At 37.0% G+C, this 27,966-nt stretch overlaps 1 protein-coding gene across 9 annotated transcripts in view; it reads left to right on the forward strand.

The window, feature by feature from the left end:
* The window catches only part of LOC144973384 (uncharacterized), a 226,549-nt gene that overhangs the window by 188,111 nt on the left and 10,472 nt on the right, over positions 1 to 27,966 (forward strand). For all 9 annotated transcript variants that reach the window (XM_078915738.1, XM_078915735.1, XM_078915737.1 and 6 more), the window contains 15 exons: positions 244 to 366; positions 1,189 to 1,293; positions 2,631 to 2,688; positions 7,164 to 7,313; positions 8,347 to 8,426; positions 9,504 to 9,613; positions 11,067 to 11,171; positions 12,047 to 12,155; positions 14,081 to 14,162; positions 16,508 to 16,588; positions 18,931 to 19,040; positions 21,675 to 21,788; positions 24,060 to 24,221; positions 25,997 to 26,125; positions 27,905 to 27,966. The exon at positions 27,905 to 27,966 is cut by the window's right edge and continues 69 nt beyond it. In XM_078915738.1, the coding sequence (XP_078771864.1) occupies positions 244 to 366; positions 1,189 to 1,293; positions 2,631 to 2,688; positions 7,164 to 7,313; positions 8,347 to 8,426; positions 9,504 to 9,613; positions 11,067 to 11,171; positions 12,047 to 12,155; positions 14,081 to 14,162; positions 16,508 to 16,588; positions 18,931 to 19,040; positions 21,675 to 21,788; positions 24,060 to 24,221; positions 25,997 to 26,125; positions 27,905 to 27,966 (1,580 nt within the window). The remainder of the gene's footprint in view (positions 1 to 243; positions 367 to 1,188; positions 1,294 to 2,630; positions 2,689 to 7,163; positions 7,314 to 8,346; positions 8,427 to 9,503; positions 9,614 to 11,066; positions 11,172 to 12,046; positions 12,156 to 14,080; positions 14,163 to 16,507; positions 16,589 to 18,930; positions 19,041 to 21,674; positions 21,789 to 24,059; positions 24,222 to 25,996; positions 26,126 to 27,904) is intronic.

Raw genomic sequence — 27,966 nt, forward strand, 5'->3', positions numbered from 1 at the left:
TGAGTCCCTAGAAGTGACAGCTGTTGTAGGAGTATACGTACAAAAGAGATGCCTTACAGGCAAATGAAATTATGATTCCACGTGGCCGGATGGGAGAATAAATGAAAGATTATGAAGGGCATTTAGATTGGGTCGTCTGTGGAAATGTGCTACATAAATGTTGATATTATATTTATTTACTACCAGTTTAAGAAGGCGGTTCACAAATGCAATAAATTGATTGGTGGTTATTTTTTCCACCAGGCATCAGGACAGGCCGAATACATCAATGACATTCCCACCTTCCAACAAGAACTTGCTGCTGCCATGGTGGTCGCCTCCATCGGATGTGGATCCATAAAAAATATTGACACTTCAGTAGCTCTTGTAGGTCATGAGTAGTTTGAGTATGTAAACCGTAGAGTAAGTAGGTCATCAGTAGCTTTAGTACGAGTACATTATCAGCGGTCATCAGTAGCGTTGTTACGTTAACAGTCGATCTAGTAGGTTATTCGTAGCTTTTGTAGGTTAACAGTAGCTCTAATAAGCCATCAGTGACTTTAATAGTAAAATTAGCCCTAGTAGGTAATCCGTAGCATTACTACCTTAACAGTAGCTCTTGTAGGTCAGTAGTAGCTTTAGTATGATAACAGTAGTTCTACTAGGTCATCAGTAGCTTTAATAGTAAAATTAGTTCTAGTAGGTCATCCATAGCTTTACTACCTAAACAGTAGCTATTGTATGTTAACAATAGCCCTAGTATGTCATCAGTAGCTTTAGTATGTTAACAGTAGCTGCTGTAGGTCTTCAGTAGCTGTGATAGTAACATTCATAAGATTTATTAAGTCATAAATATCTTTAGTAGAATTTCAGTAGGCAGTTGTAGGATGTAGTATGTAGCTCTAGTAGGTCGTGGCGACTTTAGAAGTCATCAGTAGCCCTAGGAGATCATCAATACCTTCAGTAAATCGCCAGTAGCTATTATTATCATCATCCTCATCATCATCATCATCATCATCATCATCATCATCATCATCATCATCATCATCATCATCATCATTATTATTATTATTATTATTATTATTATTATTATTATTAGTATCGTTGTTGTCGTTTTACGTTGTCGTCGTCGTCATCCTCGTCATCGTTATCATTATCATTATCATTAACATTATCATTTCTATTGTAATATCCGTGTCCATTTAACAGAACATTCCAGGAGTTATGAGATTCATTGGAGCATCTGATATCCCCAAGGAAGGTGTCAACAATCACTTCCCACCTCATCCTCTTTTAGCTGGGATGAAGGAAGAGGTAGGAATATTAAACCTCTGAATCGAAATCATGTCCACCTGCTTTCTCCCAGTCTAGAAATTTGTCTGTCAGCCTGTCTGTCTTTCTCTCTATCTGTCTGTCTGTTAGTCTGTTTGTCTTTCTGTCTGTCTCTCTGTCGCTATGTCCGACTATTTGTCCGTCAGTTTGTCTGTTTGACTGTCTGCCAAGGCAGACTAAGGAGCTTCAATCATACCCTGCTTCTGTCATTCAGCCCATGGGAGTGGAAAGGGCAATGTCTATCCCTTATTTCTATCATTTACCCCCTGGCATTGTTTATCCCCTGGGAGTGGATAGGGCATTGTTTATCCCCTATTTCTATCATTTAGCCCCTTGGAGTGGATAAGGCATTGTTTATTTCCTGGGGGTGTATAGGGCATTGTTTATCTCCTATTTATATCATTTAGCCCCTGGGAGTGGATATGACTATCTCTATCCCCTATTTCAATAATGTGCAATAGAAAGTAGCTGACATGCAATGAATGTTTATAGTTGTCTTATATTCTTGGTTGGGTTCCCGAAAGCTCAGTTGTTAGAACACTCACTTCACACGGCAAGGGACCGATATCAATCCCGGGTGAATTCGTATTTTTTATACCCCACCCCCTCTGCCCAGCCAGCAGTGATTGTTTAGCTGGGTCTGTTAGATCTGGCAGAAAGTACTTTGCAATAGACTAGCGGTCTAACTAACTAGCTAGCAATTACTATTGTCCATTTATTACTACAGAAACCTGGATAAACTCTGGCTCAATTCTCCTCTCTATTGGCAGCCAATGCAATTCCTTAAGAACTGGGGTGAAGAGAAGAGAATTGCAGTCATCATACCGACTAGTGATAAGGGAGTTAATAATTTTTTTTGTTCTGGTTCTGAAAAGTTAATAATTAATTCTGCTTATGTATGAAAGTGAAGGGTTTGGCAAGTTTTGGTGATATAATGGCTGAAAATGAGGAATCGTCTAAAGCCTAAATTTCAATCGACTTTTTGAATTTCGCAACACTAAATGTGTGGCAAGCACTGTAGAGCCCTTTAAAACAAACATGACTGATATACCAGAAAATTATTAAGATTTGTCTAATTCAAATTTGATATTCCATGATGAACCTGCCAAAATGGGAAAAATGGGTGAAAATTTCAGTTTTTGGCCTCCTGAGGGGACAGACAGATCATGCAAAAATAAAAATGATGAGAGAAAAAAATTAATTTTAAATAATCATATTAACTGGGAAAGATATGACAAGGTTAAATTGGCAAATAGTGGAAAATCTCCCTGGTTGAATAAAAGTTAATTAATATTAATATTTTCTTTTTCATCCGACAGATTTTTGCTTCAAAAGAAATTCTTTTCGGCGGGCAGTTGATCGGAATAGTTCTTGCAGGTAAAAACATTTATAGAATTTTGTTTTGCAATGAAATCTCGTTATAGCACACTACACTATAGAGGGAATTGGTATGATGCCTGCTTCACTCTCTTGATCAGTGAGTGAGTAATGATAAGAAAGATATAAGTGTCTCATTTTTCTGGCTTATAGTTGTCTATGGCATTTGTGGTTTTTATTTAGATCAATTTGAGAATTTTATCGAGGAATGTCCACTCAATGTGCTCATAACACTTTACCAGGGGTCCCTAGCCAAACGCAACACTTAACAAGTTTGGCAAGACATGAAACCTGTAAGGTGTATTACATTTCTTTCAGAAAGAGACAAAACTGATCACAGTCAGATACTTATTTTACACCTGAGTATGGTGAGAGAATGGAGTAAAGAGCCTTTTCCATGGGCTTAATAATAATAATAATATTAATAATAATAATAATAATAATAATAATAATAATAATAATAATAATAATAATAATAATAATAATAATGATAATAATAATAATAATAATAATAATAATAATAATAATAATAATAATAATAATAATAATAATAATAATAATAATAATAATAATAATAATAATAATAATACTTTATGACTTACTTGACTTAGATGCCTTTCGTGTCTCGACCGAAAGATCGGGTCGCCTTGACTGTTTCCAGTATTTCCTGTGTGAGGTGTCTCCAATATTGCCGGTCCTCTGCTAGGGTTCTCAGATTTTCAAGGTCCCCTGCCGTTATGAGACTAATGCTTTGTCCAAGTGTTGTGAGGTTTTTGTTTAGGATCACAGGGAGTGTTGTGATCGGTCTTCCTCTGAAAAGGTTCCCGTGTTTTTGGAAGTATCCCGACATGGCTTGGTTAGCTGGTATGTTTTTGTCCCTGCGTAGTATGTGACCGAAAAGTTGCCATCGTTGTTGTAAAATGTCAAGGGAGATTGGTCTTTCTTTTGTGATCTTATAGAGTGATTCATTTGAGATCTTTTTTGGGTATTTGATGTCCAGTACCCTTCTTAGCTGTGTGCGATGGAAGGCATCCAGATGTTCTTCTTCGGATTTTGTCAACGCCCAAGTGCCGCAGTTATACAGAAGTACCGGTTTTACAAGAGCACGGTACAGTTTCAGTTTGGTTTTTCTCTTTATTTTGTCACCTCTAATCCATACATTGGTGAGTTTACTGAGTGCGGCGTTTGATAGCTGTTTTCTTCTTTGTACATCCTCGGTGTCTCCAATTAGTGAGCCAACTTTCTTTATTCTTTTCCATTCCTCTTTGTTCCTCGATATTGTTGTAAATTCGGTTTTATTGGCATTGACTTGGAGGTTATATTTCATGAGGGTATTTTGTATGTTGTCTATATTTGCTGGTGTTGATCCAATAAAGTCGACATCATCTGCATAGGCGATTTCTCTAGGGATTGCATTCTCAATATGAGTCGTTGGTTTTGGAATGACTTTTCGAACTTCTTTCAGAGCGTGTTCTAAGTATATTGTGAACAGAATCGGGCTCAGACTATCTCCTTGGGGGGTCCCGATGTTACTTTCGAACTCTGTTTTGTGGCCTCGTATATCCTTGGTTGTATCTTTGTGTTGCTGAGGAGAAATCGGATTATTCGGAGCTCGTCTTCGTCTACTATGTCTGTTAATATCTCCAAAAGTTTTCCTCTGTCGATCGTATCAAAGGCTGCAGACATATCGATTCCGGTTATTGTTATGGATATGTTTTCTTTGAGTGCCTTTGCTGCCAACCATTTATGTGTCCATACAACGTCCGATGTGCTTCGGTCTTGGCGAAACCCGCTTTGGCTATGTGATAGATATTTTTCTATTTTCGGCCTAATTCTGTTGAGGACAATAGTTGACAGTGTTTTTCTTATGGTATTCAGTAATGTTATTGGGCGCAGGTTGTTTACGGGTCCTTTCGTTTTTCCTGGTTTTTGTATTGTAATTAGGACACCGCTGTTTATGTCCCAGTCTTTGTGTGTTGAGAATGTTTTGTTCATTATGTTTGCAATGCTCAGATCCAGGGAGAGGGTACCGCATTTCAGCAATTCAGCGGGAATTTCATCTTCGCCTAGGGATCTGTTATTGTTTAGGCACTTTATGCTATTTCTAACTTCAATTGTTGTGATGCGGTTGTTTAGGTCTCTAGGGTTTCCTGAGAAGGGCGATATTTGTGAGACTTGTTTGTGAAATTTCTGCTGAAAGTGGTCAGTTACAATGTCAAGGATATCGTTGGGATTTGTTGTCTGTTTGCCAAATTTATCCTGTAGTTTTGGGTTCTCGAATGGTTTTCGGTTAACAGCAGTTTTAACCCCCCGCCACGTGTCCCGTATATCCCCAGAAGAAAAGCATTTTTCAATTTTATTTTTGTACGTGTCTCTACAACTAGATATTACTCTCTTTATCTCTTTTTGTTTTGTTTTCAGATCTTTTTTGTTTCCACTAGTAAAGAGAGTTTTCTTTTGGTTCAATAAAAGTTTTAGATCTTTTGTTATCCACGACTTGTTGTTAGGAAAATATTTTATTTCTTTTTTACAACACACTAGCTGTTCACAAAATTTTAAATACTCACTCACACAGTCATTCAGCTCATCCACACTATCACATGATTCGATAAAAACATTCCAGTCAGTGCATTCAAAACAACCACGCAAATCTTCACACACACTTCCGTTCCAGATCTGTACACTTATCTTTACTGGTTTTACACGTTTAAAAACGGGGCGGTAGGTGGGGAGTAGCAAGAGCAGGCAGTGGTCAGATAAACCTAATGGGGCACGGGGTAAATATTTATAACTATTTTTAATATTACACTATGCTCTGCTATGAGCGGGACTCGAACTTTGGACCCTATTCACAAGGCCACACGATTTGTGAATTTGTTCCATATATTTTGAACTTTAATAACTCTTTTCATTATTATTTCAACAGTCTTCAGCAAAGCTTTTTGTACTTATCATAACATTGACTGTGTTATACAAAACGAAGGATCACAATCCATGACAACGATATTCCCTTTATATACGACCACCCTTTTCACAGCCAATTGAGCTAAACATAGACTGCTTTAAAATAACTTTTGTAATCTCTATAAAAAGCCAAAGGTTTGCTGAAGACTTTTGCGTTAATAACAAAAAGAGTTATTAAAGGTCAAAATATATGGAACAAATTTCAAGACACCCAAGACTGATACAAATAGTTATGGGAACAGTATTAGTAGTACATTTATACGGCGCCTTTTGCCAAAGTCTCAAAGTACTTTAATGATCAGCTCCTAAATTGGGTGTCCCAATGGCTCAGCCGGTAAAGCATTCTCTATACAATCAAAGGGACTGAGGTCGTTCCTGAATGCAGTTAAGATTTTTCTGCCCCCCCCCCCCCTGGTCCACCCAGCAACTATTGGGTATTTGGATATGTGAGATCTGGTGGAAAGTGTGATACATTAGAGTCCTATCCAAGTTGCATACCATAGAAGCCTGGATAAACTCAGGTTGTAAGGGACAAATGCCTCTGAAGGACTACTTTTTATGACATTAAAAATTAGGTTCTTTACACATAGGACTGGATGGTAGTGGTGAAGATAATGGTGTGGAATGTGGTGATGACGAGATAGTTGAAAGTATTTGAAGATGCTGACGATGATACTGTATTGATGATAGTAGTGATGATAGTATTAGTGGCTGTAGATGAAAGGCAGCATGGTTCAGCGATATGATCTTTGCTTCATACTCGAAAGATACTGAGTTTAACCGCGACCTTCGTAAACTAAAGGCCTGATGCAGACTAAAAACATTACGCCACAAAAGCAGACAACGTTTACCAAATAAACATATAAAGTGAGTTGTTGTTAGAAGTGCTCAAGGAAACAAATGATTCTATTGGGTGAGCTATTTAATACAACTCACAAATATTTTTTTCTGTGATCTTCGTCTTGTTTTATGAGACATTTTTGGGCTATTATCAGGCTTTGAGTTTACGAGTGCTACGGTTCAACTCCAGTGTGGCCTTGGGCAAGTACCTCGGCTAGGCTCATTTTGCGGTGTCAGACTGTGGTTAACGCTTGGATTATTCCAGTATTCCCTTAAAATACACCATAAAGACAATTTTATCATTGGGGATAAATAAAGGTAATTTTTATTTATTTACAACAATTTAATTAGAAAATCCTTGATTATAGAAAATGATTGTAAAAAGTGTGAAAATAGAGTCCTATTAGGTGAGTGCGTTTATCACAGATTTTGTACTGTAGTTGTGTTCGACACAACAATTCATTAACACAATAAACGATACCACCAGTCCCATGTGGAAAGGTCTTTGCAAATATTCTGTGTCCACCAATCAAGATAGTGACTGTGGTAAATAATGCAATCACTCAATAATGAATTGCTGACATAAGAATATCATTTATTTCTCATCTGTCTTCAAAGATTGCACATTTTTGTGTTTTTTTGTTTTCATCCTTTTTCATTATCCTCTCTAGAGACCCAAGCCCTGGCTGAGGAAGGAGCCAGAAAGATCAAGGTCACATACGAGAATGTCCAAACACCCGTCGTAGAATTAGATGATGCCATTGCTAAAAATACAGTCTATGAGTCAAAGACAAAGGAACACATCATAGGAGATCCCGAAGGTCAGTACTAGAATGTTTTTACCATACAATTCTCTTCCTTTTCACTGCTTCTGATCTGACCTAAATGTGTTAAAAGTACCGTAAAACCCTTAAAAACAAAAACAAAGTCAATCTGGTATTATGCCAGTTCAAACCAGATAAAAATCAATCATTATTTTACATTTGGTAGATGAAATAAGTTGATAAAGAGCCAGTCGATATTAATATCTTTTTCTGACCACTCTGCCCACCCATCTGGGTCCGTTGCTTCTGGTGGACAGTACTTTGCATCTGCCTCAGAAAGCGGCTAGAAATTCCTAATAACTGTTTAACGATTTTAAAAATGGGATACATTCCATCTCCCTTGCCCATACGGGAGACCTGATCGCTCAGTTGGTAGAGCGCTCACTTCACAAACAAAGGGATGAGTACAATCACGGTTGCAGTCAACATTTTTTTCTGACCCCACCTGTTCACCCAGCAGTGATTGGGTAGCTAGGTTTGAGACATCCATCAGGAAGTACTTCGTGGTAGACAGGGATTTTATCCAAAGGGTAATGTGGTGTGTGTAATTTATTGATATTGTCTATTGAATGCTAATCAAATCAGCAAAAGCTACCATGGGTCATATGGCTGAAAGGACTACAGATTTACGGTACTTTTACTTTGATGTCACTTTGATAAAAATAAAATTAAGAAATCAACAAGTAACATTTGACTGTTTGCTGTCGTTTAGCTCATTAATTAAATCTGAAAATTATGCGCATGATTATACAGGCAACCCCCCTCCCCCATCTCATAATACAACAAACAACTAAAACAAAAATTATGCAGTAGATCTGTCCTGTCATCCAGTTAAATGAAAATAAATCTCGACTTCACCCAGAATCAATCTCGACCTCTTTGCGTTTGAAGGGAGTACTCTACCAACTGAGCTATTGGGGACCCCAGAGTCAGCTTTAATATGGATTTATTTCTCTGCGTTTTTCACCAACTTTAACATGGCGTATTGATCAATGTAAATATTTAACTCTATCAATTTCTATATTTGCAGACGCTTTGAAGAATTCTGCTTTTGTTGTGGAAGGAGAAGTTAAGGAAGGGACGCAAGCCCACTTTTATATGGAAAATCAGGTAATAGGGAGAGAATAGGAGGAGGGAGGGAGAGGTTGAATGCATCTTTGAAATTCTTCCTTTGTCTTTACCAGAAGTGCTCATACTATAGTCTAGACTGAAGACAGAATATTTTAGATTAACTTTTCCTTACTAGACGTCTATTTCAAAATCACATTCTTCATACTCCATCTTTTAAAAAAATTCTTAGGTCAACTTTGTCCTCTAAAGCGCCATTGAACACGCAAAGTGCAGATTGGCACTCAATAAATTATTGCAAAGCGCATCAAAGGTATTGAAACAATGAAAATATGTTATATATATATATATATATATATATATATATATATATATATATATATATATATATATATATATATATATTCATACTTAGTCCTGATGTTAAATGGTACATGACGTTAGTATCTATACTGAGTTATCGATTGTTGTCATGATATTAATTCAGAAAAGTGAGTGGAGCAGTCACTTATATTTATAACAAGTAATCAATTGAGTAGAGAATTGCTAGAAAATAATTGAGAATAAAAACTTTTGAGGTGATGGAGAGTCGAACCCATGAACCAACTGTTACCACATCTCTGCCTGGCCACGTGAAGGACGATGAGGATATTTTAAAGTAATAAATAGTGTCCAGCACTATCCCTATACTTGCCTTTTGTCTTGATTTTTGCCTTGCTTATGGAACAAGTCTGAGATTGAGGTAGTGGGAGATATTCTATCTATGATATATTTCCTCAGATGGCTTTTAGTGTGAGACTGAGGCTGTGGGAGATTTTTTGTCTATGCTATATTTCCTTAGGTGGCTTTGAGTGTGAGACTGAGGCTGTGAGAGATAGTCTATCGATGATGTATTTCCTCAGATGGCTTTGCGTGTGGAGATTTTTTGTCTATGCTGTATTTCTTCAGGTGGCTTTGAGTGTGAGACTGAGACCATGGGTGTTATTCTATGCAATATACCCTCGGGTGGCTTCAAGTGTGAGACTGAGGACATGGGTGTTATTCTATGCTATATACCCTCGGGTGGCTTTAAGTGTGAGACTGAGGCCATGGGTGTTATTCTATGATGTTTTTCCCCAGGTGGCTTTGAGTGTCCCGTCAGAGGATGGGATAGACATCTACAGTACAACGCAATGGGCTGACTTTGTGCAGAAAGGGGTCGCTCAGGTCATTGGGAAACCGTTAAACTTGTGAGTTGTCACCTCCTTCATCATCATCATTGTATACTGAGGCATTGTATAATATATTCAGACAGATGCAGATGTGCATTTCTAAACATTAAGTTAACTCATCTTTAACTTTGACATTGAGTAACGCAATAAACGGAAGCGCATCAAAGTAATAAGGTGCGCAACATCTAATTTAAGTAAGGGTATGGGATACTGTGTCAAACGTTTCTCAGAATCTATTCCATGAAATTGTCTGAAAATTTCCAGTTATCACTGAGATAATGTATTATGTCACCATAGAGAGATTTTTTTGGATAAGATATGTGAATTTTGAATTATAATCCTAATTCTGATGTTTTAACATAAATTTTGTCATAACATTTTGATTCTCAACTTTGTAATGTTCTAATAAAAATTCTATAAGCTAAAGCCGTAAAATCTCTCTATGGTGACACACTATGGTACAATGTTGACAAGAGGGAAGAATATGGAGGTCATTTCTTCATTAGTTTTTGTGGAACGTTTGCCACAAGATTGTTATATTTTTTGATGTCAGACCCCCAAAATAGGTCTCAAAATGGATATCAACACACATAATTTAAAATTTTCACCATAAATGTTGTTATTTAACCTATATTGACGATACAGAATGATTAAAACCGCCCAAAATAGGTAATTTAAAAAATTGCAAAAAAGACCCAAACCGCCCCTTAACATTGTAAATATCCTTGACTTTCTCTTATCTGAGCCGTGTAGACACAAATGGAGGCAAGACAAGGACGTCGAACTAAAAATTGGCAAAGCCCGCACAGCCTTTCAAGTCTGAAAAAAAATTGGAAATAAAAAAAATATTGGGGACTCGACAAAACTAAGTATTTTAATACTAATGTAAAGTTTGTATTACTGTATGGATCAGAAACATGGAGGACAACCAAAAGCATCACCAACAGATTGCAGACTTTTATAAACAAATATCTAAGGACTATTTTTGGGTATAACATGGACGGATAAAGTCAGAGATGATAATCTTTGCGAACGCTACCACCCGACAACCTATATATATATATATATATATATATATTATATATATATAATATATATATATATATATATATATATATATATATATATATATATATATATACATCAGAATGAGGAAATGGGTATGGATAGGTCATACTTTTAGTAAACCTTCTTGCAACATCACAAGAAGAAGGCTCTGACATTGATCTCCAAGGAGGAAGAAGATCACTGTGGAGGAAGCAAGGAGAGGTGGTTACACGTGGAAGCAGGTGGACAAGACATCTCATAGAAGAGGTCAAAACGCGAAGCATCATTGATGGCCTAAGCTCCCACTGAGGTTAAGGTGTTAAGTCAAGTAAGTCAAGACAGATATGTTTTCTAATTGACAAGTAAATTTCTCATAACTGTCAGAATTTCTCAAATGTGTTTATTGTGTGTTTTATTTGACCAGTGTGAATGTTCACGTCCCAAGGCTTGGTGGATCTTTTGGCGGGAAATTAATGCAGGCCTCCAGTATCTCATCAGCAGCCGCTATCGCCACATATGTCACAGGAAGGTAAAGGATTTTGGACATAAAGTAATCAGATATATTCAAAACAAAAAGAAAAAAAATATTAAAAGGAACGTTTTAGGCTAAAACCCTTCTTTAGCCAATAGCAAGTATAATGTGGAATATATTTTCTACTACATCTTTCTCCTCTACCATCTTACCGACTTATCACTTGACTTAAGGCCCGTAGTAGGCAAAGATGTCACTTGCTTTGTCTTATAATCCCCTGTATCTGTTTTTCAACTTGCTCTCTGTCTTTGTTTTGGAATGAGATGACTTAGTTTTGACCGGGGCCTTGTCGGAGTCCATGATTGGGAGGGAAACAGTCAAATGTATGGTATAGTTTTGGGAAATGATTTTTTTTAAAAATCGTCTCTCTCATATTTATTGCTTTGTTTTGAATATATGATGGTTTGTAAATATTTGAGTGTATTCTGTATTTATTTCTGGACGAGACTAATAGTGTGCTTTTGGATTTTGCATTTGATCCTTATTTTGATTAATCCCCTTTGTCTTACTTTTCTTTCGCGTGCATTCATTTATAAATCTAGAATTCATGGACTATGCTAACCTAAATGTGTTGCAAGCGTTGTAACTGTAACGTTGGAATACCAACCTGGTGATTCAAAATGCCGAAGCTTTTTTTCGATTCCATACAAGAAATAAAAAGCAATGTCACTAAAAGTCTATACTCATCTACAACACATTGTTCAGAATAGAAAAGTATCATAGCATACAAGAAGCCATATTTCAATACATAATTAGAAGTCCATCCAACATGTAGTAAAGGCACTAGGCTTGAATGAAAAATAATGTTACTTTAGAAATTAAAATAGATTTCTTTATTTATTCAATTAATTGATTATTCATTTTTTTTTCAGGCCAGTTAGACTGACTGTTGACCTCTCCACAAATATGAAATATGCAAGTCGTCGATTCCCGATGTATGTCAAATACAAGGCAGGTTGTGATGCTGATGGGAAAATGCAGGTAGGGTTTAAAAATAGTGATGAAATAGAATAGATATGCAGCTTTGTGGCCTTGTTCTCCGACACTCAACATCTTGTTTCATTACACTCACCATCTTGTTCCACGACACTCACTCACCATTTCATGACACCCACAATCTTGTTCCATGACCACAACCACACCACATCTTGTTCCATGACACCCCATCTTGTCCATGCACCACCATCTTGTTCATGACACCACCATCTTGTTCCATGACACCCACCATCTTGTTCCATGCACCATCCATCTTGTTTCCATGGCACCCACATCTTGTTCCATGACACCCAGCACATCTTGTTCCATGACACTCTCATCTTGTTTCCATAGAGCCCACACTTGCCAGACCCACCATCTTGTTCCATGACACTCACCATCTTGTGCCATGACACCCACCATCTTATTCCATGGCACCCATCAACTTGTTCCATGGCACCCACCATCTTGCTCCATGGTACCTACCATCTTGTTCCATGGTACCTACCATCTTGTGCCATGACACCCACCATCTTGTTCCATGGCACTCATCATCTTGTTCCATGGCACCCACAATCTTGTTCCATGACACCCACCATCTTGTTCCATGACACCCTCCATCTTGTTCCATGGCACCCACCATCTTGTTCCATGACACTCACCATCTTGTGCCATGACACCCACCATCTTATTCCATGGCACCCATCAACTTGTTCCATGGCACCCATCAATTTGTTCCATGGCACACCCCCCCCCATCTTGTTCCATGACACCCACCATCTTGTTCTATGGCACCCACCACCTTGTTCCATGACACTCACCCGCATGTTCCACGACACTCACCATCTTGTTCCATTACATTCACCATTAAACCCGTTTGTCACTGGTTTGGGTCCCACTCTTGCAGTCCTTATGTGCGTGGAAAAAACTCTATTCTCTCTTCCTCTCACCATTCTCAGGTTTGAATTGAGTACTGAAAAAGTGTGAATGAAAGGTGCCAGACAAAGAAGAAAAATGATACAAGAAAAAATACCATCCCAAAAAATCAATCAACCTCGATCTCCAGTTGAAGTTGACTGATTTTTTTGGATGTTTTTTTTCTTGAATGTTTCTTCCTTGCTTTGTCTGGCAGCTTTCGTACATACTTGTTCAGTTCTTTATCTTACACCGGTGCATTCTCCTTAATTCCTTAATTTGATATTTTGAATGTAGCACTTAAGATGAAGCAACGTTTCTGTGTCAAAAAGAATGTAACCATCGAATAAATGCGGATATTGCTCTATATAGAAGCTCACCTTACTATTCCTTCCTCACACAATTTTGATAATTTATCTCACATGCCACTGTTATCAGAACATGCTTTTAATTAATGTCCGTTTTGTTAATAAAAATGATTATCAATGATTATCTTAGAAAAAACAAAATTATTCTTAGGGTCCTAATAGCTCAGTGAAGACCACTCGCTTCACATGCAAAGGTACTGTGATCGACCCTCGATGAAATCGATATATTTTTTTCTGACCTCCCTGTCCACCCACACGGATTGGGTAGCTGAGTATGTTAGACCTTGTAAAAAATACACTGCAATAGACTAGCAATATCCTAGTGGTAGCGAGAGATTGCTATTTTCCGTTTAACGCTATGGAAATGGGATTAAACTCCCTACTTAGTGGCTCTGAAGAAAAGAAGACATGAAATTATACAGACTTTATTGAATGCTTTATTTATTTGTATTTCAAATCCTATCTGACTGACATAGTGTCATAATAGCAAGTTAAGGATTACGTTCTCAACCTATAACGAATGACGAACGACGTGAAAAAATACAGAGATTTGTCCTCAGAGTCTTAGGATAGATCTTTGTTTTCAGTCACGTCGTTTGTAGATCGTTGTAGTTAACTTGCTAATTTAACATAATTTCATCGTGCCAGGCAGCAGAAATTACAATTTACGTAGACAGTGGGTGTATGGCGACTCCCATGGCTGGTGAACTCATTGCTATGTGTGACCAAGGTAAGTGGTTAAGCCATGTACATTCGTTTATATTTCAGAATGTCTCTCTCAGCTTTTATGTTTACCTACACCTCCTCATTTTCTCCTCTTCCTCTTTTATCTTCACCTTCTCCTCCTCCTTCTCCTCCTCTTCATTTCCCTTCACCTCATCCTTCTCCTCCTCACCCTTCTCCTCTGCCTCCTCCTCTATCTCCTCTTCTCCTTCTCCGTCTCCTTTCCTCCTTTACTTTTCACCTCCGCCTCCTCTTCCTCCACCTCCTCCTCTTTCTTTTTCTCCTTATTCTTCTCCTCCCCCGTCTCCTTCTTCACCTCCACATCCACGGCCTCCTATTCTCATCCTCCACCTTCTTTACCTTCACCTCCTCCTCCTCTGCCTCCACCTCCATTTCCTTCTTCTCCTCCTCTACCAATACCTCCGCCTCCTTCATCTTCTCCTCCTCCTTCTCCTCCTCCTACCTCTTTGCCTTCACCTCCTCGTCCTTTCTATCTCATTCTCTTCCTTTACCTTTTCCACCACCTCCTCCTCTGCCTCCACCTCCTCCTCCTTCTTCTCCTTGTTTCTCTCCTCCTTCTCCTCCTCCTTCACCACATTTATGTAGAATACACCAGGGAAATGATGACGGTATTTAAACTGCTCATCAAACATGCAATGTTAGACATAATAGACTATAACAACATGGCATCATACATACTTAGCTTTTGATAATTACCATACCAACAGTACAGCATACAGACTTACCTATCTAGAATTACCATAACTACAGGGCAGAATACATACTTACCTTTCTAGAATAACCATAACGATTGGACAACATACATACATACCTTTCTAGAATAACCATACAATAGGTAAAAATACATACTAACCTTTCTAGAATGTCCATAACAACAGGCATCATACATACTTACCTTTCTAGAATAACCATAACGATTGGACAACATACATACATACCTTTCTAGAATGTCCATAACAATAGGACAGCATACATACTTACCTTTCTATAATTACCATAACAAAGGACAGCATACAGACTTACATTTTTAGAAGTACCATAACAATAGGAAGCATACATAATGGAATGCTTGTTACTAAGTCAATACAGATGTACTCAGTTAAATTTTGGTTCCACCCCCCAAAAAGAAAAGAGAACCGTTAATAACTCACGCTAAGAGGCAAACTTGTTTTGAGATTTTATATTAATAAATTAACGAATCAATTATATACAAAACAAAAAAAAAGAAAAGAACTAGGTTTCTTTCATCACTGCCCCTGGTGATAATATAATATCTGGGTCTTGGCGCTCTGTGTCTTAAATTTGTCTTTGATCAGTAGTGGTGGTCTATGAGTGAATCTCCCTGGGTCGCACTCGCTCGGTGATTGACAGGTCAGCACAAACAAGTGATCACACCAGGTAACAATTGGCAGTCCTTTGGCTGGGTATAAAGGTACTACCGTACTCTGTGTCAGGGGTCAGCAGGGATCAACCAGGAGCCTATAAAGATGTATACGGGCCCAGTCTGATGACTCTTAAGAGTTGCTGATTTCGTTTTTTTATGGTTATTTTTGTGTATTTCTTCTTTCTCCTCATAAGCTACATCTTAGCCATTCAAGGCTTAGGGGCGGAATTTATTAGGTTAGAACTTAGTCTTGTGATTCAGTTAGCGTTTGTCTCCAAGACCAACTTCTACCAGAAGGGAGAATGAGAGATAGAATTATAGAAAAAAAAACCCCAATAAATCCGGGGCGGAGAGAAAAAGGAGAAAGGTAAGACCATCAGTTTTAAGTTCACGGAAAGTGAATAATATTCACAAGACGATAGGACAAACAGTGAATAGTGTTCATTAGCAGATACTATAAGGAGTGCAAATTCATGGCATATACTTACCTTTCTAGAATGTCCATAACAATAAGACAACCTATATACTTACCTTTCCAGAATGTCCATAACAATAAGACAACCTACATACTTACCTTTCCAGAATGTCCATAACAATAGGACAGCATACATACTTACCTTTCTAGAATGTCAAAAAATCAATCATTAACCAGTTAACTGCTGTTTTAAAACATTTGGTCAGAACACTCGTCCTTCAAATATCGATCGATGCAAATGGCCTTTGTCTTTATAATATGGGACTTTGCGAAGTCCCAGGTTTGAGAGTTTTTTTTGTAAAGATGAAGGGTTCTTTAAATCGATCGATATTTGAAGTGCGAGTTTTCTGGCCAAATTTTTCAATACAGGTTTTTCCAGAGTAGGATAATCAACTGGTTAAAAGATCTTATAAATATATTTCATTCAATATCTTCTCACAGGATTCTAATAGAGTGTTTACTTTTCTTTCAGGTTACCACATTCCAAACTGGAAAATCAGATTGCTGCTTTATAAAACAAACAAACCAATGGCTGCGGCCTGCAGAGGACCTGGTAAGAAATTTGAGAAGATGATGGCGTCCGTATTAGAAACAAATCATTAAAAAAAATTATCGCCACTCCATCTCTCTCAGCATTTTCCCATGTTTTGTTGTTGTCATTTAGACCCATACGGCTGAATTGTATACCAGTTCTGTAGTGTTACACCAAACAGTTGAGTAGGGTCTCTGACCACCTCCCATGGTCGGCAGGAGGGCACTCATCAGGTTTTTAACGAAATCGGGCCGATCGAGACGCCGAATGCCGAACGGATCTAGCCTTCTCACGTGACCATGAACACGATCTGGAGTGAAGGTTCTCAAGCGAAATGCAGCATCGGATCTAAGGTCACGTGATATAGAGCTGTTTAAGCTGACAAGAAACGGAGAAGGACGATCAGCATGGGATGTATACATTAACATTAATAATATAGGCAATAGATGACCAGCGATGAGTATTGTTTGTGTATTGTTTGTATATGTTTGTTTGTTTGTGTGTGTGTGTGTGTGTGTGTGTGTGCGCGTGTGTGTGAAAGGGATGACACAAAAACACCTTTCTCTGTAGCTTCCAAATGATTACGTATACGATAAATTGAAAACCACATTGTTTGAATCAGCTTGCAAAAAGGAGAACATTTATCTTTGTTTCACAAAAATAGGGTTAGAAATATATTTTTTTTCTAGTAGATTGATTTTGAAAAAGATATTGCTCAATTTAATGATAGTATCTTTATTTTCCGGTCGATTTTCTATTCAGGAGTGACGAGATTAGACGAGAGGACGCGAGAAAAAATTGATCACGTGTCCGTTCAGTCGCTCGTTCGGTGTCCGTTCGGTGTGCAACTATAACTTGGTATTGTGTCTTCTCTCTCCCTTCATCTGTTTTCTGAGGTGATCTCTGTCTTTGTCTTGGAATGGGATTACTTGAATTTGTGCGGGCCCTTTTCGGAGTCCATGGCTGAGAGGGAAAGTCAAAGGTATAGTGTTAGTTTTGGGAGGGGATATTTTTTTTCTTGTAAATTTTATCTGTTAAGCATTGTTTGTTTGTTTGTTTTTGTTTGTTTGTAATGGTTTGTTAGCATTTGAGTGTGTTCTTATTAGTGAGATCCTGTGTTTGTGTCTGGAGAAAACTGTAATGTGATCTCAAACTAAGTACATTGATGGTGTGCTCTTGGAATCTACAATTCGCCTTTGTTTTACTGTTTCTCGTGTGCTTTCAAATGTAAATCTATAATCTTTTAACTATCCCATTTTCTTCCTTTTTACGCAATTTGTCGCAAGCGCCGTAAAACCATGAAAAACAACAAAGAAAACAATCAGAAAGTTATAATTGCATGCTATCTACCAACACGGACCATAAACTCTACAAAGTACTTTCAGCTAGATCAAACTGAAAGCTACCCAATTACTGCTGAATAGACAGAGGGGTTAAAAAAAGTTTCAATTCTCCCCTAATATGAACGTGGTCAAAATACAAAAGCAGCCAAGTTTGTGCTTGGTTGGTAACCAGACAGATGATAAAACTCTTGTGTCTTTGGGTGAGGCACTTTGCATACACTACTTCTCACGACTCAAGAAATCAATTAAATTAAATTCAAACTTTCTTTATTGTCGGAAATGTGCTGCATAATACTCTGAAGACATGGGAGTAATAGCAAATAAAAAAAATTAGAATAACTTTGTATTAGATCTTTATGATCTTTCTCCAACATTTAAAGCGTTATTGAAGTTATGCGTTTAGTTAAAAAAAAACTCATAACATTCATAACATTTACTCATGCACTTTCACATTCTCCCCATTTTCTTTGACTCATTGTAAAAATTAAAATCACTTTTCTCAGCTTAAAATGATGAAATTCAAATTTAGAGACCCAACTGAAAAGAAAAAAAAATGACTTAGGGTTACGACAAACTGGAGCGAAAAGATTTACATTCTGTACCATTTCACAAAGATTTAAAGTTTGAATATAGACAGTGCCGGTTTTTTAAGACCTATTAAGCCAAAAAGGTGCCTGTAATGCACACAATCAAAACTGTTATCCCATCGTTTGTCAGGGATTCCGATAGTTCAGTTGGTAGAGCACTCGCTTCACATACAAAGGGAACAAGCTTGATCCTGAGTCGAGTCGATTTTTCAACCCTCTTGTCCACCCAGAAGTGGTTCGGAAGTTGAATCCGTTAGATTTGGTGGAAAGTACTTTGTGTTAAACTAGCATCCCATCAAAACGATAGTAAATAATTATTGTTATTACCCATTTAATGGCAGATACGTGAATATGCGCAATACAAATGTTCATAATGATTCAACTTATTATTTTTAAATCATTATCTATACTATATCAACCACCACCATCTCAGGTTCGGTGCCCGGCTCGTTGATTATCGAGTCCATAATGGAACACGTGGCCAAGAAAGCAGGAAAACACCCCATCTTGTTGAAGGAAATCAACCTGTACAGGGCTGGACAGGTAAGGGGAAATGCCTTAACTCTCGCTCTCCTTACCAGCCATTTTTAGAATTTCCCCCGAAAATTCACCCCAACCTAACACAAAAATAGACTTTTCTTACTCAAACTAAAAATTATCAAGTGCATTCTATACAGAATGTTGTTCAGCACAACACAGTGTTTAGTATTTATAGGTGTAATCAAAGCATTTCTTTACATTTTGTGATGTACAAGAGATATCAGAATGAGTTAAACTGTATGTTGCATCGTAACGAATGTGGCGATTTTCCTATGGTTGGTAAGGACAGGGTTAATATGAAATAACATATTATGTGCGGCTATATGATCTTATGTTTGCTATGACACTCACCAAACAGAAGGTGTAAACATGAGTACCTGACCGTTTCTCTGTGAGAAAAAAAGTGTAACATTACCTAACAGGCCTCATGTCTCGTGCTATATGCTACGTGCTGCTCTTGGTCAGGGACCCTTTGTAAAGCGCTTTGAGCACGTCTGGTGGATATTGCTTTATATAAAAGCTAGTTTGTTGGGGGGGGGGGGGGGTTGTTAAGCTCAAATTTTAAAAAAGAATAGAGAGTATATATTTTATGGAATAAGTTTTTTGTCTTTCAAATAGAGGAAAATTTTAGGGACTAATTCCAAGGCAAGACTAGATTAATTCAGGTGTCAGCCGCAGTGCAGCGCCGCAAATTGAGCTAGGGCGAGGTGACTTGCTCAAGGCCACACAGCGCACCGGCGGGCTATCGAACTCGGTACCATTCGGGTACGAAGCAAAGACCCGCTGAGCCACGGCCAAGAAGAAGTCCGAATACATAATTCCCGTCGGCCTGGATTCAAGTGATATATTTATGGTTTTATTGTTTTCTTATTGGCTGAAGAAGGGTTTGAGCCCTGTGGTTCGTAATTTGTGCCTTTTCTAAGCTGTCATATTAATTTCTGTTGATTCCTTTTTAATGAAAGACCGGTTTATTCCCTTCCTTGGAAATAGGGAGCAAATGTTTGATGTAAAAAATAAAGAAAACTGGTTCCGATCTCATTGGAAACGTAAAATCACTCTTCCAGAGGACCGAGTAAATACATACCTTGTGTAGGAGATCTTCTGGTTTCTGAGTGATGGCATCTTAATTTCAAGTCTATATAAAGACCGTCAATCCTCGCCGTTTTACGTCCCGTAATCCTTTGTATCTGCCTATACGTTCATTATCAGTCCTTCGGAAGAATGATAACTTACACATTTACGCATTTCCAAGGATTTTGGAACCTGAAAAGTAGAGGGTGTTAGGTCACAAATTTTTCTCCCCTATTAGTATGCATCACAAAAAATAAGAGTCACAGCTACAAGGAATTGTTTGGATCCTCAATACGTGACATCAAACCTTCTACTATTCCTGTTCCAAACTCCTTGGAAGTGTGTAAGTCTCCAGTCCTGTGGAGGACTAATAATTAATAGGTAACATATTGAATCATAAGACGACTTTACTTTTAGCGTCAATTGGCACCAGCGATTCCTTAGATTTGTATGAATCTGAAGGTTTAATCAGTTTGAAGGTACCAAGTTCGATCACCCGCCGCTGCACTGTGTGGCCTTGAGCAAGTCACCTCACTCTAGTGCAATTTACGTCTCTGCACTGCGGCTAACGCCTGGGTGATTCCAGTCTTTCCTTGGAATATACCTTAGAGAAAAATGTCCCATATGGGATGAATAAAGGGACTTTTATTTATTTTATTTAATAAAATGATAGAATGACTGAGAACTTTTAGGGAAATAATTCTCAGTATCTGAAAAGGGGAAAACGGATATAACGAGTTCGGGAGAAAAAAAATTCACTTACACAAAGTATGTATCCAGTCCTCCGAAAAGTGGTTTTACACGTCCAATGAAATTGAAATCAGTTTTTCTACATCACACTTTTATCCCTACTGACAAGTTATGAAATGTAAATAAAAGTAAATTTACAACAAAAAAACACAAACAAGAAAAAGCAACAAAAAATACCAAAAAAAAAAAAAAAAAAAGAAAGAAAAAAAGAAAAAGATAAATATATAAAATAGGGCTTTTATACAGAACACTAAATTTGCTCGAAGTGCTTAACAAAGAGTCCCTGGCCAACAGAAACATGTAACATGTAGAACGAAAACATGATGCCTGTTAGGCGATATTACAACTTTTCAGACAACGCTGTGACGACCAGGTACTCATTTTACACCTGAGTACGATGAAAGGATGTGAATAAAAAGTCTTATCCAAGGACTCAACTATGCACCGAGCGAGGCTCGAACCCAAGACTTTCCGATCCGAAAGCGAGTGTCATACCAAAAGACCACAAATAGATCATATCTCACTCTCTCGCTCGCCCCCCCCCCTAACTCTTTCTCTCTGTTCTCCTTGTCTCTCTCTTTCTTTCTCTAACTCTTTAACCCTCTCTCTTATTTATTGATATTTTTATTATTGTTTTAACTAGTGCAGAAATTCGATCCTCTCAACATGAATTATTCTTGATATTATTTATATTTTTAAAGTTTCAAAGAAAACGTATCATTTAATTCCAAGTAGAGTTACAAAAAATTGCATGTTTATTTCAACTCTTCCCCTCACCCCCCCCCCCTCCCCCCTACCTTTTTTTTCCAACAACAGCAAGATCACGAGGGCATAGAACTGACCAATTGTACCATGCAAGAACTCTGGCAGAGACTTAAACAGGTAGCTGAAATCAGTGCCCGTATTGAAGACGTCCAGAGATTTAACAAGGTAAATCTTTCATTAATACAGTACTTGCTGGATTCCAGCGCGCTGTTGGAAGAAGTAAAAAAGAGTGCTAGAATCTGAGCGGGCCCAAATCCGATGCTCATTGGAGGAAATGAGTTATTACATAGATAAAATTTAGTAATTCAGTCTCAGCGTTCCGTACTGCAAATCGTGCTGGAATGGGAGCGATCTATATTCACGTTTTAGTCCAACGTATTCATAGATCACATGATTTGTTGCGGTACAATGATTGGATATTTCTCAATTAAATGTAAACACGCTGCTGTGTTTATGAAAGTTGTAAACATACCCATGAGTCACGCTGAGCAAAATGATCAATTGTGATGTTATATATTTCTCAAACTGTGAACACTTTTCGTTGTTTGGGTCATTTTGAGCACATATTCTAATGTGACCAATTACCTCGAGCACATGGAAAGGTAATATAGATCGCTCCCATTTGACGGGCTGGAATCCATCCAGTGCTTTGGCTTCATTAGCTCTTTTTTCTACTTTTTCTAAAATAAAACAAATTTATATTTTATGCAATAAAATGAAACTTTTATTATAATTGCTGAATGGTAACAAGAAAATACATATTTAACCAATTTTATTTATTCTCTGAAGGTTTTGAACCCCATACTTTGTGCTTTGACTTACATGCTAGTACAATACCATTGTTGTTGGTCATAGTCATAGCTCTAAATTTGTCTCCTTATGCTAAAATGCATGATGAATACAGACAGATAATCACTATGGGAGTAAATAGATATTGAAGACAGACAGATAATCACTGTTTGAGTAAATAGATAGACAATGAATACAGACAGATAATCACTGTTAAAATAAATACATAGACAATGAATACAGACAGCTGGGTGGGGTTCATGACCTCCCATAGTGGACAGGGAGGTACATACTGTGTCTTCTATCCCCTTATGTCCGATTTTCCAACATGCTTTCCGTCTTTGTCTTGGAATGAGATTACTTGGCTTTGTTCTGGCCCTGGACGGAGTCCTGGCTGGGAGGGAAACAGTCAAATGCATAGTTATTGTTTTGGGAGATGATAATTTTTTCCTTGTAAATCATCTCTCCGTTATGTATTATTATATTTGTTATTTTTGTATTATGTATAACGTAAGCATTTGAGTGTATTTTTCTTTGTTGGATTTTGTGCTTGTGTCCGGATGAGACTTATAGGTGATCTCAGACTAAGTACATTAGTGGTATGCTCTTGGAATCTACATCTGATCTCTATTTGTTCCCAGTTCCCCTTTGTCTTACTTTCTCTTGGGTGCTTTAATTGTAATTCTATAACTTTTTACTATCCCATTTTCTTCCTTTTTACTGGCGTTAATATGACCTAAATGTGTTGCAAGCGCCGTAAAACCATTCAAAACAAAAACAAACAATGCAGACAGATAATCATTTTAGAGGCAGACAATGAATACAGACAGATAATCATTTTAGGGGAAAAAAGCAGACAATGAATACAGACAGATAATCATTTTAGGGGAAAAAAGCAGACAATGAATACAGACAGATAATAATTACGTTACCCGCGTGATTTCGACTAATTTTGGGTCCTTGATTACGAAAATCTCATTACTTTTTCGATTTAACAAATATCTTATATTCTTTTACTTTTGGCATTGATATTAAACCACGCCTGTGACAAAATCAAAGAAACCGCACGTTGTTACTCAGCCTCGATGATCCGTCAACTCGAAGGCAGGAAAATATCAGGCGGGACCCAATATCAGGAGCTTGGGATTGACATTCCTAATTTACACCTTCAGTGTTCATGAGTTTTGTTCAGTTATCGTGAATATCCGTCGGGCCGTGAGTGAATTAACTTCACGTCTTAATCGGCCATTAGAGTGAGTTGTTTACACCTTCAGTGTTCATGAATTTTGGTCCTTATCTCCCAAATTGTGAATATTTGTCGGGCCATGGGTGTTATTAACTGCACGTCTAAATCGGCCATTAGAGTAAATAGATTAAAAATAAACAAGAGACCGAAAGGAAAGGAAAGATTTCTCGCTGGATGCAAAGTAAAACCTGAGGTTAAGTCAATTAAAATTTTTAATTTAAAACTAATCGACGTTTTTTCTTTTTTTTCTGAATGTATTTTTAAATTTATGAATAATACATCTTGGATTCCAGTAAAGGTAGGTTGATTTTATGCAATGATTTCTTCATGTATTTGTTTTATACACAAATTTCTATCATTCACCAGTGCCTACTCCCTAAATTGGCTCTTTGATATTTCAGAACAATCTTTGGCGTAAGCGAGGCATCACCATGTGTTCCATCAAATACAAAATAAGTCTGATGCCCATGGGTCATCCCACACAAGTGTCCATCTTCTCCGGTGATGGAACGGTCACTGTCATTACTTCTGGCGTGGAGATGGGGCAAGGACTATATATGAAGGTAGCGATGAAACTGGTGGTCACATGTCTGATGCCCTATTGGCATAGCAATGTGACCAGTTGTCTTACTATAATATTATGGAGGGGTGAACATTGTATGTAAACACAAAATTGAACTAAACATTTCTATGGAAGAGATGGAATTGATTTTTTAATAACCGCACGCCAAATGATGATACTACTACTACTACTACTACTACTACTATTATTACTACTACTACTACTACTACTACTACTACTACTACTACTACTACTACTACTACTACTACTACTACTACTACTACTACTACTACTACTACTACTACTACTACTACTACTACTACTACTACTACTACTACTACTACTACTACTACTACTACTACTACTACTACTACTACTACTACTACTACTACTACTACTACTACTACTACTACTACTACTACTACTACTACTACTACTACTACTACTACTACTACTACTACTACTACTATACTACTACTACTACTACTACTACTACTACTACTACTACTACTACTACTACTACTACTACTACTACTACTACTACTACTACTACTACTACTACTACTACTACTACTACTACTACTACTACTACTACTACTTACTACTTACTACTTACTACTTACTACTTACTACTTACTACTTACTACTTACTACCTACTACCTACTACTTACTACTTACTACTTACTACTTACTACTTACTACTTACTACTTACTACTTACTACTTACTACTTACTACTTACTACTACTCTTACTATACTACTTACTACTAACTACTAACTATACTAATACTAATAATAATAATAATAATAATATAATAATAATAATAATAAATAATAATAATAACAACAACAACAACAATAATAATAATAATAATAATAATAATAATAATAATAATAATAATAATAATAATAATAATAATAATAATAATAATAATAATAATAATAATAATAATAATAATAATAATATAATGATAATGATAATAACAATGATAATGATAATAACAATAATAATAATAATTATAACAATGATAATAACATATTCGAGAAATGGTTGTTTAGATCAAAGCCATTTGAATACCTTCTAGAAACAAAGAAAGATCCAGCTCAAAAATTCCCAGATACGATAATATATAATTATGATCATCATTCACATCAACCAAAAATATATCAATCAAAATCTTATTCATGTAGTCCTTCAGGGCCATTGGGCCCATGGAGCTGCAATTTATCCCGGATTCTATTGCGTGAAACGGATAATAGCAATTGCTAGCTATCCCTTGGATAAGACACTAGTCTATCGCAAAGCTTCCGACAAATCTAACAGACACAACTACCCATTCACTGTCGGGTTCAGAAAAAAATCTCAACTACACCCGGATCGATCTTGGTCCCTTTGCATGAGAAGCGATTGCTCTACTAACTGAGCAATCGTGATCCCCTAAAAACAGCAAAAAAAAAAACAAAACAAAAACGGATTCCTCCAATTACTATATTAAGTTATGGAGCTCCATGCTGATTTAATCTTTGATGTGATTTATAGTTTGTAGTCTATAGTTATAAATTTAAAACTGCTCATCATTGTCATCATCATCATCATCATCATCATCATCATCATCATCATCATCATCATCATCATCATCATCATCATCATCATCATCATCATCCTCATCATCATCATCGTCACCCTCACCACCACGATCTTCAGCAACACCTCCACTTCCCTCACCACCACAATCAAGACCACCTTCATCATGCTCATCATTCCATCAATACAGGTAGCCCAGGCTGTTGCCAAGACCCTAAACGTTTCTCTAAACAACATCAAAGTGAGACCCAACCAGAACAACGTGTCACCAAATGCCCATGTCACTGGAGGCAGCACGGGCAGTGAAAGTTGTGTGGCTGTGAGTAGAAATGCTTTATTATATACATTTATATATGAAGACTTCTGATTACGGGACGTGAAAGTAGTGTGGCTGTGAGTAGAAATGCTTTATTATATAAATTTATATATGAAGACTTCTGATTACGTGACGTGAAAGTAGTGTGGCTGTGAGTAGAAATGCTTTATTATATAAATTTATATATGAAGACTTCTGATTACAGGACGTGAAAGTAGTGTGGCTGTGAGTAGAAATGCTTTATTATATACATTTATATATGAAGACTTCTGATTACGTGACGTGAAAGTAGTGTGGCTGTGAGTAGAAATGCTTTATTATATAAATTTATATATGAAGACTTCTGATTACGGGACGTGAAAGTAGTGTGGCTGTGAGTAGAAATGCTTTATTATATACATTTATATATGAAGACTTCTGATTACGGGACGTGAAAGTAGTGTGGCTGTGAGTAGAAATGCTTTATTATATAAATTTATATATGAAGACTTCTGATTACGGGACGTGAAAGTAGTGTGGCTGTGGGTAGAAATGCTTTATTATATACATTTATATATGAAGACTTCTGATTACGTGACGTGAAAGTAGTGTGGCTGTGAGTAGAAATGCTTTATTATATACATTTATATATGAAGACGTCTGATTACGGGACGTGAAATTTGTGTGGCTGTGAGTAGGAATGCTTTATTATATACATTTATATATGAAGACTTCTGATTACAGGACGTGAAAGTAGTGTGGCTGTGAGTAGAAATGCTTTATTATATAAATTTATATATGAAGACTTCTGATTACGGGACGTGAAAGTTGTGTGGCTGTGAGTAGGAATGCTTTATTATATAAATTTATATATGAAGACTTCTGGTTACGGGACGTGAAAGTTGTGTGGCTGTGAGTAGAAATGCTTTATTATATAAATTTATATATAAAGACTTCTGATTACGGGACGTGAAAGTTGTGTGGCTGTGAGTAGGAATGCTTTATTATATAAATTTATATATGAAGACTTCTGATTACGGGACGTGAAAGTTGTGTGGCTGTGAGTAGGAATGTTTTATTATATAAATTTATATATGAAGACTTCTGATTACGGGACGTGAAAGTTGTGTGGCTGTGAGTAGGAATGCTTTAATATAGTAATCTATATATGGAAACCACTGAATATAAATATATAGTTATAGAAATGAATGAAACAGCTTCTAAAAATTCCGAGAAACAGCAAATAATAAGGCTCAAAATCCTCACGTTTCTAGTAGCATTTGCCCCTGAAGGAATTGCCCTGTAGGCATTTTATCTGAATAAATTGCCCCATAAGGAATTGTTACTGAAGGAATTACCTATGGAAGATTTGCCCCCGAAGGAAATGGATTTGAAGGAATTGCAGCTGAAGGAATTGCCCCCGAGGGAAATGTCTTTGAAGGAATTGCTTCTGAAGGAATTGCTTCTGAAGTAATTGCTCCGTAAGGGATCGCATCCGAAGACTTGCCCTTAAAGGAATTGCCCGTTATAGAATTTGCCTGAAAGAATTGCCTCTTAAGATATTGCCTCAAAAGGAATTGTCCCTGAAGGAATAGCTTTTGAAGGAATTGCCTCTAAAATACTCTCATTATAATAATTTATTTTGGTGACAGAATGTCTCATCTTGTTACGCAAAATATAAGAAAAATAATTTTATCCTTACTTTTTCAAAGATGTGTCATGCAAGTTAAATGGAGTTGTTTTTTATACCAGCTGGTTTATAAATAATATAATAATTTTTATCATTGTTGGTGTTTTCTCCAGTCAGCCATTGCGGCATGTGAAGCCATCAATCAAAGACTCCAGCCATTCCGTGAAAAGATGCC

Source organism: Berghia stephanieae, chromosome 5 (assembly GCF_034508935.2).
Source record: "Berghia stephanieae isolate SIO BIC M18660-M18661 chromosome 5, UCSD_Bste_1.3, whole genome shotgun sequence".
NCBI classification, from domain to species: Eukaryota; Metazoa; Mollusca; class Gastropoda; order Nudibranchia; family Aeolidiidae; genus Berghia; species Berghia stephanieae.